This window comes from Bufo bufo, chromosome 4, assembly GCF_905171765.1.
Source record: "Bufo bufo chromosome 4, aBufBuf1.1, whole genome shotgun sequence".
NCBI lineage: Eukaryota > Metazoa > Chordata > Amphibia > Anura > Bufonidae > Bufo > Bufo bufo.
The window spans coordinates 309,033,023-309,048,174 of NC_053392.1; the positions used below are offsets into that span (position 1 = coordinate 309,033,023).

Consider the following 15,152-nt stretch of genomic DNA (forward strand, 5'->3'; position numbering starts at 1 on the left):
GCTATCAGGGACCTCAACCTCCTCGTCCGAACTTTGGGTCAGACTGCCACTGCTTTTTACAGGTTCATATTCTGACCCGCTGGATTCGTCAGATGAGGGTTCCCATTCCTCATCCGACTGGGTCAGAAGCCTGTAGGCCTCTTCAGAAGAATACCCCCTGTTTGACATTTGGACTACTACATTTAGGGGTATTCCCTGAGACTACCCAAGAAAAAAAGCAAGTCTGTCTTACAAATGGGAGGCTAGCGAAGTACCGGAGGCCGCTGCGATTGATAAAAATATCAAAACTGGGACTTCCGGTTCCGGCGCTGGGATGCGGGCGGCAGCGTGAAGGAGCTCCGGTGACTTCCCACCATTTACTAAATCCCGCTCTTTAAAAAATCGGCAGTAGGGGACCGAGACAGGTTCGTCCTGGTCCCTGAACATCCAGGGTCCATAAGTATATGGAACGATACTTATTGCGGAGCGGCAAAAGGAGGATCTCCAAAGGACGGGGCAGAGTCATTGAGGACATGCTCGACAAGATGGCGGATTCGCGCTCTCCTACTCCGTCTCCGCTGACGCAAGTACTGCTAGAATGCGGTAAGATTGAAGAGCAAGTTGCTCAGTCGAACCCCTCAATGGACATTGACTACAAAAAGTTAGCTATAGAGGTGGCCAGACATTTAGCCCCCGACATAAGAGAAACACTTACCATAAGGGTCCTTTTAATCTGCCTCCAGCCACATACTAAGGGTCCATTCACACGTCCGTTTTTTCTTTCCTGATCTGTTCCGTTTTTTCAGGAACAGATCAGGACCAGATCTGGACCCATTCATTTTCAATGGGTCCTGGAAAAAATCGGACAGCACAATGTGTGCTGTCCGTTTCCGTTGTTCCGTTCCGCATGTCCGTTTAAATATAAAACATGTCCTATTCTTGTCCTGAAAAATCGGATCCTAGACCAATACAAAGTCAATGGATCCGCAAAAAAAGGAAGACATTCGTATGTCATTACGTATGTCATCCGTTTTATGCGGATTCCGTTCCTGGAAATTAGGCTTCCTCCCCAGTATTAAATGTGCCCCCCTCCCTCTATATTCATTGGTGGCCAGTGCGGCAGTGCGGATTCCCAGTAAGTTTTCTACAGATCTGATTTTTCACTTCGTGAAAAACTCAGATCCGACAGTATATTCTAACACAGAGGCGTTCCCATGGTGATGGGGACGCTTCTAGTTAGAATATACTGAGAACGGTGTACATGACTGCCCCCTGCTGTCTGGCAGCACCCGATCTCTTACAGGGGGCTGTGATCTGCACAATTAACCCCTCAGGTGCTGCGCCTGAGGGGTTAATTGTGCATATCATAGCCCCCTATAAGAGATCAGGGGCTGCCAGGCAGCAGGGGGCAGACCCCCCTCCCTCCCCAGTATTAAATGTGCCCAGTGCTGCCTCACCTCTCCCCCCCCCCCCCCCCCCCCATCATCGGTGGCAGTGCGGATTCCCAGTATTAATAAATGTGCCCAGTGCGGTCTCACCTCTTTCCCCCCCCCCCCCCCCATCATTGGTGGCAGCGGAGAGTACCGATCGGAGTCCCAGTTTAAACCGCTGGGGCTCCGATCGGTTACCATGGCAGCAAAGACGCTATTGCAGTCTTGGCTGCCATGGTTACTTAGCAATAAATACAAGCATTATACTGAGCTGCGATGTGTGTCCGGCCAGGAGCTCCTCCTACTTGTAAGTGAAAGGTCTGTGCGGCGCATTGCCTATAGACCTGTCACTTACCAGTAGGAGGAGCTCCCGGCCGGACACACATCGCAGCTCGCAGTCGCAGGTAAGTATAATGCTTGTATTTATTGCTAAGTAACCATGGCAGCCAAGACTGCAATAGCGTCTTTGCTGTCATGGTAACCGATCGGAGCCCCAGCGATTTAAACTGGGACTCCGATCGGTACTCTCCGCTGCCACCAATGATGGGGGGGGAGAGGTGAGACCGCACTAGGCACATTTATTATTACTGGGAATCCGCACTGCCACCGATGATGGGGGGGGGGGGGGGGAGAGGTGAGACCGCACTGGGCACATTTATTAATACTAGGAATCCGCACTGGCCACCGATGATGGGGGGGGGGGAGAGGTGAGGCCGCACTGGGCACATTTAATACTGGGGAGGGAGGGGGGTCTGCCCCCTCCTGCCTGGCAGCACCTGATCTCTCACAGGGGGCTATGATTCGCACAATAATTGTGCGGATCACAGCCCCCTGTAAGAGATCGGGTGCTGCCAGGCAGCAGGGGGCAGTCATGGACACCGTTCTCAGTATATTCTACTGAGTCCCCATCACCATGGGAACGCCTCTGTGTTAGAATATACTGTCGGATTTGAGTTTTCACATGTTTCCGTTTTTTGCGGATCCGCAAAAAACGGATGACATACGGAAACATTTTCAGGAACAACGGATCCGCAAAAAACGGACCGAAAATCGGGATGTAGAAAAAAACGGACGTGTGAATGTAGCCTAACTCTGTCGGCCTCGCTACAGCAGTTGCATGAGGCGGTCGCTCAGCATGATATGAGACTGGAGCAACTTGAGCAAAGAGCGTCTAGGGCTAAAAATGAATCGGCTGCTTTTACTCAAAAAGTTAATGAGCTTTCAAAGCAAAACATGATTTTGTATGATCGGGTAGAGGACCTGGAAAATCGGTCCAGAAGGAGCAATCTGAGACTGTTGAGGCTACCTGAAAAGTTCAAACCGCAGACTCTGATGGATATATGTGAAAAAGATTTACCCAGGGCTCTGGGATTAGAAGGGCGCTGTAAGGTAGAAAGAGCCCACAGAATTGGCCCAGTAATAGAGGATCAGCAAGACCAGACGGGACCGTCCAGAAGCCAGGGCCCTAAACCGTGCCAGGTTATTATGAAATTCCTGGACTATAGCGACAAGGAAGCCCTGCTGAGAGCATATAGGGCTAAGAAAGGTCCATTAAAGCTACTGGGACACTCTGTACTACTTTTTGGTGCATACTCTGCAGCTGTGGCTAGGAAGAGGAGAGAATTTAGCCACGTCTGCACTTTACTATACCAAAAGGGGCGCAGGTTTCAACTGCAATACCCAGCAAAGTTAAGGGTGTTGCATCCTAATGGATCAAGCACGGTATACCATGATCCAACAGCAGCAGAAGAGTGGATTAAATCTATACAGAATCCAGGGGAGTCTGCGGGAGAAGACAAGAGGAGAGGAAGAAGTTCGTCTAGAGTGGAGAACCCAAGAGATCGGGAACGGAGAAGGGAGAGAGAAAGCGAGTATCCAGAACTTGGGATTAGGGGGAGAAGATCTTCAGACCGGAGAGAAGATCCCTACCCAGGGAGATGACTTACGCTTTTCACCTAATCAATAGGGGGTCTATAAGAGATCTCAAAATGCATGTGAGACTGGTACATCTGCAGGTTTGATATGGCAGCACTGATTTGTCATTGCATTTAAGTTGAAAAGAGTTATGGTTCAACCGCCAAGTTATGTTATGTTAATACCATGTATTATGTGCAGTGCCAATGAAATGTCATATGTGTGATGGATGATACCAGATGCAGTATAGATGGGTACGGGTAAAAGTCTAGCAGGTTTAATGGAGAGACCTCAAGAAGAGATAGCAGGAGTGTTTTTTTTTTTTTGTTTTTTTTTTTCCTAGATATCTTGGTGGGAGGTATCCCGCAACCCAGAAAAAAAGGGAAGTTTTTATAGTAATTAAAGGAATAGTATTGGAGGAGGAAGACGATAGAGAAGCTAAAAGTTTGTGACAGTGTCACACAAAATTGTTGATAATCTAACATTTCTCTGTTTGTTTGCTGGTTTGCAAGGGATCTTTCCCCAGTCGTCTCCATGACACCAAGTCCTGAGATTGACTTCCTTCTGATTGGACAGGAAAAACACAGAGAGGTTAAAACCCCCACCCCCTCCTCACATCACCAGTGTTTTTCCTGTCCCATCAGGATAGGAAGCAGGAGAGGTGCACGGAGCTCGTTTGGGCTCACCTGGAGTTTTTTTTTTTTTTTTTTTCATCTGGGCCGAGGTCGGATCTGCAGTGCAGCTCTCCCTCCTCCGTTTGGTTAGGCCTGGGCTCGGGCACATAGGTAGTGCCCCTGCGAAGATTCCCTCTGCGGCGGTCCCGGAGGGCTTGATGCAGAGGGAAGGAGGAACACGGCGGATCGGCACTGTGATGTGTCCCTTCCGGCCGGCAGGCGGATGACGTCAGACGCCGGGGGCGGAGCTAAGCGCGCTGACGTCATCAACATGCGCCACAGGTCCTGCAGCATGAGAAGCATGGAGACACTATAAAAACGCTCAGGACCTGTGTAACGGCGCCCTGCATAGCGCGGCTCACATATTTTGGTGAAGCATCTCTGAAGCGGTCGGGAGTCAAGATGAGCACCCCCCTCACGCCGGGCTCTGGAACCGAGCCTGCATCAAACCCTGGGACAGTGAGTAACCTGTTCTCAGGTACATGCCTTGTATGGTGGGTTCAGTCTGCTCATCCTTTCCTCCCTTACCATTTCAGGGAGAAAAGGATTCGGCTTCTGCAGCCAAAAAAACTAGAAAATGTGGTATTTGCTGCAAAAGATTGTCTAACACTGGATCCAAGCCCCTGTGTAAAGAATGTACTGCCAGTGTCATCAAGTCTGAGTCTTCTAGTCTAATTGAAGACATTAGAAAAGTGGTAAAAGAAGAGGTTCAGCTAGCCTTAACTACCAGAGAACCTACTCCTCCCAAAGTTCCCCCCACTCAGGACGCCCGTAGTGTTAAATCACTTATCCTGGATTCCGACTCTGAGGGGCTGGCGGTCTCAGACTCCGAATCTGTCCAAAAACACCCGGCATCTTCAGATGAAGAGGGCGAATATAAGCGCTTCCTGTTCAATCCTGAAGATATTGATGAACTTATCAGGGCCATCAGGGCCACCATTCAGATGGAGATGCCTAAAACCCCTAGGTCTACCCAGCAAGAAATTTTTGGGGGTCTAGGTGAAAGGAAGAAGGCCGTTTTTCCAGTCCCTGATAGTGTCCAAAAATTAATTAGGTCTGAATGGGAAAAACCGGATAAAGGATCCTTTATCCCAAGAGGAATTAAGAGGCGCTACCCCTTTAGCCAAGAGGACTGTACGGATTGGGAGACCATTCCCAAAGTAGACGCGCCAGTGGCCAAGGTAGCAAAACATACGGCCCTACCGTTTGAAGACTCAGCACAATTGAAAGATCCTCTAGACAGGAAAGCGGAGAGTCTCTTGCGAAAGACCTGGGAGACTACGGCGGCCCTTCTCAAACCGGGCGTTGCCTCCACATGTGTGGCCAGAACACTGAACCTTTGGCTAGACCAGCTAGAGATACATCTGGTCAATAAGACACCACGGGATCAAATTCTAGAGAGCTTGCCTCTATTAAAGATGGCAACCTCCTTTCTAGCAGACGCGGCTGCTGAATCAGTTAAACTGTCCGCCCGTACAGCTGTTCTCTCAAATACAGCGAGAAGGGCACTATGGCTTAAAGCGTGGTCAGGAGATATCACATCTAAAAATAAATTAATCGCACTCCCCTTCCACGGTCAGTACGTTTTCGGAGAAGATCTAGATAAAATCCTAGACAACGCGACAAATAAAAAAAGAGGGTTTCCAGAGGAAAGATATAAACAAAAAAGGCAGCCCTTTCGTGACCGATTTTTTCAACCCGAAAATAAAAAAGATAAAGGGAAGACTGGGAGGTGGAGCTATGCGAAGGGAGGCAGGGGGAGAAGCTTCCTCTTCAACCCAAATCGGGCCGAAGCCTCCTCATCCAACAACAAACAATGACGCCATACCAGTGGGGGGAAGACTCGGCTCCTTTCTAAGATCTTGGGAGCATGTAACAAACAGCCGGTGGATCTTAAGTATTATACAAGAGGGTTATCTGATAGATCTTCTCTCTTCCCCTCCACAGAAATATGTGATCACTACCCTTCCCCCATCTCAAACTGCGACCTTAAAAAACGACATAAAAAACCTATTAACCTTGGACGCCATAGAGCCCGTCCCGAAAAATCAGACAGGACTGGGATTCTATTCCCGCCTCTTCATTATAAAGAAACCAAACGGGAAATCCAGGGTAATTATAAATCTGAAACATCTAAACAAATACGTAAGATATCAAAAATTCAAAATGGAGACCCTGAAGTCAGCAGTGAAACTCTTAAAAAAGGATGCAGTGATGGCCACAATAGATTTAAGCGACGCCTATTATCACGTCCCAATTCACAGGTCATCAAGGGAATTCCTAAGGTTCGCAATAGAATTGGAGGGAAACATTCAGCATTTCCAGTTCAGGTGTCTCCCCTTCGGGATCTCTTCTGCCCCAAGGGTTTTTACCAAAATAATGGCGGAAGCCTTGACAACCTTGAGAGAAAAGGCAATTTGTGTGATCCCCTATCTGGACGACCTACTGGTAGTGGCGGACAACATAGAGACCATGGGAATCCATCTCGGGTTAGTCCTGGATCATCTACAGAGCCTAGGTTGGCTCATCAATTGGAAAAAATCGGATTTAATCCCATCCAAACGGAAAGTTTTTCTGGGCATTACTCTAGACACAGTCTCCCAAAGATCCTTTCTACCACCTCAAAAGATAGTAAAACTTCAGACAGCTTTGAGGAAGTTCAAGAAGGAGAAATTCTGTTCAATAAGACAGGCCATGAAGGTACTAGGGAGTCTGTCCGCTTGCATTCCAGCAGTTGCCTGGGCACAGTTCCATCTAAGACCACTCCAGAAATTCATCTTAGACAAATGGAACAGATCGCAATTAACCCTAGAGAGGAAAATATTCTTAGATGCAGAGACCAAAAAATCACTAACTTGGTGGCTCAGCAATTCGAACCTAGAAAACGGGATTTTCTGGGCACAAGATCTCCCTCTAGTCATCACAACAGATGCCAGCCTCCACGGGTGGGGAGCGGTCGTCCAGGGGAACTCCTACCAGGGAACATGGGGGAATTACGTGAGCCAGCAATCCTCAAATTTCAAGGAGCTGAGGGCAGTGTGGGAAGCACTGAAACACACAAGTCAGCTGGCAAAGGGTCGTCACGTCCTAGTCTACTCGGACAACGCTACAGCCGTGGCCTTTATCCAACACCAGGGAGGCACAAGGCATCGCCCGCTACAGAACCTGGCAAACAAAATCTTTTCCTGGGCAGAAGGCAACATTCAATCTCTTTCAGCGGTTCATTTGAAGGGAGTTTTAAACATTCAGGCCGATTACCTAAGCCGGCACAGACTAGACCCAGGGGAATGGATGTTAGCTCCAGAAGCCTTCCATTTAATCACAAAGAAATGGGGCAGGCCGACGATAGACCTGTTTGCATCCAGGAGAAATCATCAGCTAAACCAGTTCTTCTCCCTCAACCCCAGGGATCATCCTCGGGCAGTAGACGCCCTCAACCAGAGTTGGACAACAAACTTAGTCTACGCCTTCCCCCCATTTCCGCTTATCCCCAGAGTGTTACAGAAGTTCCTAAAAGAAAAGTGTACACTAATCCTGATAACCCCCTTCTGGCCCAAGAGAAGTTGGTTCTCCCTCTTGAAAGCCCTCAGCGTGGAAGCTCCTCTCCTTCTACCTCAAAGGCCGGACCTTCTAAGTCAGGGACCTATTTCTCACCCAGACCTGAAAATACTAAAGTTAACAGCCTGGATTCTGAAGAATCCAACTTATTAAACTTTGGTCTATCAAAAAAAGTAGTGAACACCTTACTCCTTAGCAGGAAACAGAGTACCAACGACAAGTACCAAAAAATATGGAAGAAATTTGCTGATTGGTCTGGGACCTCCTTCAACCAGTTTAGAGCCAACATCTCACTAATCCTGGATTTTCTTCAAGAAGGGCTAGATTTAGGTCTATCCCCCAATACCCTTAGGGTCCAGGTATCGGCTTTAGGAGCACTATATAATACCAAGCTAACGGAACATCCCTGGATATCCAGATTCCTTAAGGCGGCAGATAGGATCAGACCTACAATTAGAAACATGGTGCCACCATGGAACCTTAATACAGTACTAGGGGGTCTAACCTCCGATCCATTCGAACCTCTGGACTCTATCCACATCAGATGGCTTACCATTAAAACGATTTTTCTGGTGGCAATAACCTCAGCCAGAAGGGTCTGTGAGCTGCAGGCCTTGTCCATCCAAGAACCATTCCTTGCAATATTTGAGGACAAATTAATTTTCAAATTAGATCCGACTTTCCTCCCCAAGGTAGTCTCGACCTTCCATAGGTCTCAGGACATTGTTCTCCCCTCGTTCTGTGACGATCCGAAAAACGATCAAGAAATCACTTACCACACATTAGATGTCCGGAGAGCGGTCTTAAAGTACCTGGAAGCTACCAGCCTTTGGAGAAAAGACAAAAATCTGTTTGTCCAATTTTCAGGTCCTAACAAAGGGAAGAAAGCGGCAAAAAGTTCCATCTCCAGATGGATTAAGATGGCAATCTCCGAAGCATATAAAGCTCAGGGAAAAGACGTCCCTGCTTCCCTAAAAGCACATTCTACGAGAGGCATGGCTGCCTCCTGGGCGGAAAAAGCCTCAGCCTCCTTACAACAGATTTGCAGGGCAGCAACATGGAAAAGAGTTCATACTTTCACTAAGCACTACAGACTAGATGTAGCTGCTAATGACGACCTAAGATTTGGACGTAAGGTCCTGTCGGCAGTTGTCCCCCCCTAATTGTATCTTTGATATTGTCTCAGGACTTGGTGTCATGGAGACGACTGGGGAAAAGAGTATTACACTCACCGGTAATCCGGTTTCCTGGAAGTCTCCATGACACCACATATATCCCACCCTTTTTTTCTGCTATTAGCTATTATCCTTTCATCCTGGGGTTCTTCGTTAAAATACACTGGTGATGTGAGGAGGGGGTGGGGGTTTTAACCTCTCTGTGTTTTTCCTGTCCAATCAGAAGGAAGTCAATCTCAGGACTTGGTGTCATGGAGACTTCCAGGAAACCGGATTACCGGTGAGTGTAATACTCTTTTCTGGGCGCTTTCGGTGAGTGACGTGGACCTCAGGCTCGGCAGGTTATAATAACATACATATCTGCTAAAATAAAAAAATAAAAAATAAATAAAATAAAAAGTAAGGGAGAAAAAAAATAAAAAATCTAGAGGACAGATATGAAGGTGATAACGTGGAACATCAAAGGTTTAAAATCACCCCAGAAAAGATGGATGGTTTTAAGACATCTTAAGAAACTTAAACCAGATGTGGTTTTCTTACAAGAGACCCATCTTGAGGCTCGTGATTTTGACAGAATGAAGAAGCTGTGGGGGGGCAGAGTTATTGGGTCCCCGTCACTAGACCGAAAAGCGGGGGTAATAATGCTCATCAATAAGCAATTGAACTGCCAGATTATATCACAAAATACTGATTCACAGGGAAGATGGGCACATATGGTACTGCAGGTGCAGAATACACAGTATAGCATGTACAATATTTATTGCCCTAACACGGGGAATCCTGCCTTCCTAAAGGACCTGGAATTGCGACTACTAGGAGACTCGAGCATAAATAAGGTGGTTGGAGGCGATTTTAATGCGGTTCTAAATGGGGTGGTGGATAGAAAGAGAAATGAAGGAAGATTAGGAGGAGAGACCTCTCAAGATAAAGCACTGCAGCAGTTACTGGTGGGTGGTGGATTGGTAGATGTTTGGCGTCAAGCTCATCCCGATGATAGCAGTTTTACTTTTTATTCCCACTCCCAAAATTCCTGGTCCCGCATTGATTATTTATTAGTGGCTCACAACATGGTACATAGGATAGAATCATCAGATATAGGAGACTTAGTAGTATCGGACCACGCACCAGTGACAATAGTGGTGAGGGACGATTTCCCTAGAGGCCCTGACTTCATATGGAGATTCCCCTCTCGGCTCTGCGCAAGGGAGGAGTTCTTGGAAAAGCTCTCTATTTGGTGGGAGGAATATAAGGCAGATAATGCATGCCACATTGACACACCAGAGCTTTTCTGGGGCGCTTCTAAAGTGGTGCTGAGAGGCAGAATCATGGGATACCTGACAGGTCTTAAAAAAAAAGGCTCAAGCTCAGCTGGAAGTGGCAAGCCAAAAAGTTAGGATGACTTACACAGAGTTTAAAGGGTTTCTGTCACCCTGCAAAACCCATTTTTTTTTTTTTTGGATAGTTAGATTGCTCATAGTGCGATATAGCAGAATATAATGCTCTTACTTACTTTCATGCGGCCGATTCTTTATAAAACGAACTTTTATAATATGTAAATGAGGGCTCTACCAGCAAGTAGGGCGTCTACTTGCTGGTAGCTGCTGCAGAAATCCGCCCCCTCGCCGTGTTGATTGACAGGGCCAGCCGTGATCTCCTCCTCCGGCCGGCCCTGTCAGTAATTCAAAAATCGCGCGCCTCGCGTCATTCGGCGCAGGCGCTCTGAGATGAGGAGGCTCGTATCCTCAGCACTCCCTCAGTGCGCCTGCGCCGATGACATCACCGAAAGAGAAGACGTCATCGGCGCAGGCGCACTGAGGGAGTGCTGAGGATACGAGCCTCCTCATCTCAAAGCGCCTGCGCCGAATGACGCGAGGCGCACGATTTTTGAATTACTGACAGGGCCGGCCGGAGGAGGAGATCACGGCTGGCCCTGTCAATCAACACGGCGAGGGGGCGGATTTCTGCAGCAGCTACCAGCAAGTAGACGCCCTACTTGCTGGTAGAGCCCTCATTTACATATTCTAAAAGTTCGTTTTATAAAGAATCGGCCGCATGAAAGTAAGTAAGAGCATTAAATTCTGCTATATCGCACTATGAGCAATCTAACTATCCAAAAAAAAAAAAAGAGTTTTGCAGGGTGACAGAAACCCTTTAAGCAGGATCCCACAGAATCAAATAGGAAAAAGTGGCTGGAGGAACGTCAAGGTTTTGAACAGTGCATGAAAGAGAGCTTCTACGTAGTTCTGAATTTGAGGCCAAGATGTTTAAATATGGTAATAAGTCAGGGAGACTTTTAGCCAATCTGGCGAAAGGATTGAGACAACCGCAGTATATAAATAGCCTAAAAAATTCTGTGGGGACCACTATTTATGATCCTGCAAAAATTAATTCCATTTTGGGAAAGTACTATGAAAAATTGTATAGTGATGGGGATAGTGTAGACTTAAATAACACACTTCTCGACAAAATTAGACTACCTAAGATGACTGAGGAACAGCGACATACTTTGAATGCAGAGGTCACAGTGACAGAATTGCAGGGAGTGATAAAAGGGCTTGGGAATTCCAAAGCTCCGGGACTAGACGGTTATACTGGAGAGTACTACAAAGCCTTGTTCACTCAGCTCTTACCGGTATTGGTGGAGGTTTACAATGGCAAGTTTAGGGGCGCACCGACCCTGGATGGAACTAGCCTCTCCTACATCAAATTGTTACCCAAACCCGAGAAAGACCCTTTATTGCCGGGTTCATATAGACCCATTTCTCTGATAAATGTAGACGAAAAAATCCTGTCAAAAATTATTGCTGACCGCTTGGCTAAAATGATGCCAGCATTGATAGGACAGGAGCAGGTGGGTTTCATCCAGGGTCGTGCAGCGGTGACAAACATTAGAACAGTACTTAGCGTTATGGATAGGGTGCAACATGATCCGGAGGAAGGAGAGACTCCAGCCATGCTCACACTAGATGCTGAAAAAGCGTTTGATAATGTTAGGTGGGCATGGCTGGAAGCGGTCCTGGATAAAATGGAGATTACAGGGGCCTTTAGGGGAGTCTTGGCACAGATGTATCATAGGCCGCAGGCAAGGGTCCATACGCAGGGTCACTTATCCAAACCATTCGACCTACAAAAGGGGACTCGGCAGGGGTGCCCTCTTTCCCCATTATTATTTAATTTGGCACTAGAACCACTGGCTAGAGAATTATGCGAGTCTAATCTATTTGAAGGGATTAAAGTCGGAAGGACGCAAGTGAAAGCGGCATTGTTTGCCGATGATATTATTTTATTTATGTCAAAGCCACAGGGACAAATAGATAATATCTTTTAAGGCATTAGAGAGTTTCGGGAAATATTCTGGATACAAAGTGAACATGTCAAAATGTGAACTTCTGCCGATAAGCCAAAAAAATAGGTTTGAGGTAAATAAGAATAGGGGTATACTGGGCTCTTTGAAAAAATCCCAAATCAAATACTTAGGTATAAAGATTGGTCAGACGCCACATTCCATCTATCAACTGAATTTTCCGCCTTTGCTCAACAAAATTAAAGAGGATTTAGCCAGATGGCAGAATTTACCACTATCACTAATGGGGAGGTGCCATTTAATCAAAATGCTGGCAGTATCCAAATTAATGTACCCACTCCAGACCATACCAGTACTTCTGAGACACATGGATGTTAGGAATTTAGAGGGATGTTTTACAAAATTCATCTGGAACGGTAAGAAGCCAAGGATCTCATTGAGGAAGCTGAAATTGCGAAGGGAGCTTGGAGGGCTGAATGTTCCTGACATTAGGGGATATAATTTGGCTTGTCTGAGTAGACACCTGATAGACTGGTTCAATGAGACTTCCCATTACTCTAATTTGAGGTTAGAAAAACAGTTGGCGGCACCCTGGGATTTAAAGGCGTTGGTTCATACCAAGCTATCTCAGCTACCAAGATTAGCTAGATGCTCATTAATACTACGGGATTCCATTATAGCGTGGAAAAACCTTAGAAAGGTGTACAGATTGCCATTTCAGGTCTCGAAACATCTTCCTTTGCATAATAATCCAGCCTATAAGCCAGGACAATCGGAGAAGTCGTTCCATGAATGGAAGATCAAGGGGGTGAAGACGGTGGGCGATTTGTTTCATACTCAGGAGAATAGATGGGCGACTCTACAGGAACTAACAGATAAGTGGGGGTTGTCGGGATCTGATTTGTTCCCATATCTACAGGTCAAGCATTATTGTAAGACCCTGGCTATCAACATGGCTGGCGAATGGATTAGGAATAAATTTGATACACTCATTACCTCTGGCAACAGACAGTCCATATCGCTTTTGTATGGTGGTCTGAGGAACCATTGGGAAGACCCTTTCGCCAAGGGAGTGTTCGGGAGATGGGGGAACAAATTAGATCTAGAGGAGGTTTACCCAATAGTGAGAAATGGTATAGTAGCTTTGCACAGGACAGTGGTGAATGAAACAATGAGAGAGACCCACTTTAAAATTATACATCATGCCTTATATGGTTTTGACATGCCGATCAATAGTGCAAAATCAGATAGGATAGTGGCATGTCCTAGATGTTCCACCCCCAAAACTGATCTGTTACACGGGTTGTGGAGCTGCACAAAATTAGAAGATTATTGGAAAATGGTGAAATTGATCTTACGAGATGGGAGTAATTTTAAAGGGGAACTTGACATCCAAATAGCAATGCTGCATGCAGGAGAACAGATGGAGTCGACTGAAGGTGAAAACGGGCAGAATAAGGGCCTCACAGCAATGGGACATAGGATAGTTCTGGAAGCTAAGAGATGTTTGCTGTCATCATGGCTTGAAGAAGAGGTACCATCAGAGGCAGAACTCTTGAGACGTCTGAGACATATGCTCCACTTGGAGTGGCTAGAAGCAATAGGTAGAAAGGAAACAGCGGGGAAGAAATTATACAAGATATGGAAAAAGTTCATGTTAAATTACATGGAGGAGGCAGAATCGGCTAGGATTATGAGACCATTTATCCTAACAGCTTGGTACCTACAGGAAGACATCAAAGGACGGCTAGGTAGGCTCAAAATTCTGTGATCAGTAGAGTTATATAAAGGGACGAGCAGGAGAGCACAAAGGGGGGTTAGGAAAAAGCGGTTAATGGCTACGGCAAACAGGAGAGTGCTCAGAGAGATATGTTTATTCTTGTCAGATATACTTGATCTGTTAGTATTATTTGTTGGATTACATGGGGGGAGGGGGGGAGGGGGAAGGAAAGGAGGGGAGAAAAGTAAAAAATGTATAGTATTGTGTTGTCAGCTCTGAACTAGGATATGTCGCCTAATATTTATGTTATGGATGACTTTGGAAATGTAACTTTACTGTATGTTGGATGACACTGTATCGTTATCTTTTTAAGACCATGACACAATACTAATAAACATCTTTGTTAAAAAAAAAAAAATATCAAAACTGATTATTTTTTTTTTTTATCGCCGCAGGGCTTGTAAAGTGATTGTGCAGTGATAAAAAATAAATAAAAAATTTGGTCAGTGCGGCGGTGCGGGCGTGGGTGAACGCACGTGTGGGCGACCGATCAGGCCTGATTGGGCAAACACTGCGTTTTGGGTGGAGGGCGAACTAAGGTGACACTACTACTATTATAGATCTGACTGTGATCAGTTTTGATCACTTACAGATACTATAAAAGTACAAATGCTGATTAGCTATACGCTAATCAGTGAATCAGTGACTGCGGTGGGCTTGGCGCTAAACGATCGCTAACTACCTAACCAAGGGGCCTAAACTATCCTAAAACTATCAGTCAATACCAGTGGGAAAAAAAAGTGACAGTTTACACTGATCACTTTTTCCCCTTTCACTAGGTGATAGGGGCGATCAAGGGGTTAATTGGGGGTGATGGGGTGATGGGGGGGGGGGGTGATCTGGGGGCTAAGTGTGCTGTTTGGTGTACTCACTGTGAACTGTGCTCCTCTGCTGGAACCAACCGACCAAAAAGACCAGCAGAGAAGCCATTTAACACCTTATATTTGTAAATATAAGGTGTTATATGGCTTGTGATTCATTTTTTGAAAATCATCAGCCTGCCAGCGACTATCATTGGCTGGCAGGCTGATGATGTAATACCCCTCTAACTTTTGCCGGCCCGCGATGCGCATGCACGGGCCGGCTTTGAGCGTAATCTCGCGAGATGACGCGCCGATGCGTGACTCTGCCTGAGACTGCCGCCTCCGGAACGCGATCCTGCGTTAGGCGGTCCGGAGGCAGTTAAAAGATTGGTTTTTTTTAATGAAAAGAAGCCACCGACAAAGGTAAGATCCCTATATAGGGAATAGTCGTTAAATAACGATTTTAACAAGCCCAAAAAAAAAAAAAAAAAAAAAAAAAAAAAAAAAAAGGGGGTTTTGGGGGTGACAGAAGCCC

The 15,152-nt window shown here is 46.3% G+C and overlaps 2 protein-coding genes across 4 annotated transcripts in view; both read left to right on the top strand.

The window, feature by feature from the left end:
• CASP8AP2 (caspase 8 associated protein 2) overlaps window positions 1–15,152 on the top strand; it is a 133,322-nt gene that overhangs the window by 9,205 nt on the left and 108,965 nt on the right. The gene's annotated exons all lie outside the window — the stretch shown is intronic.
• Window positions 4,033–8,777, top strand: LOC120998192 (lamina-associated polypeptide 2, isoforms alpha/zeta-like). Its single transcript, XM_040428769.1, has 2 exons — window positions 4,033–4,456; window positions 4,534–8,777. The coding sequence occupies exons 1-2, from the start codon at window positions 4,400–4,402 to the stop codon at window positions 5,815–5,817; spliced, it is 1,341 nt and encodes a 446-aa protein (XP_040284703.1). The 5' UTR covers window positions 4,033–4,399; the 3' UTR covers window positions 5,818–8,777.

Excerpts from the sequence above, each read along its gene's own strand:
- LOC120998192 (XM_040428769.1), top strand. The coding sequence starts at position 4,400 with ATGAGCACCCCCCTCACGCCGGGCTCTGGAACCGAGCCTGCATCAAAC. Across the intron at positions 4,457-4,533 it reads CTGCATCAAACCCTGGGACA|GGAGAAAAGGATTCGGCTTC; the intron begins GTGAGTAACCTG and ends TTACCATTTCAG.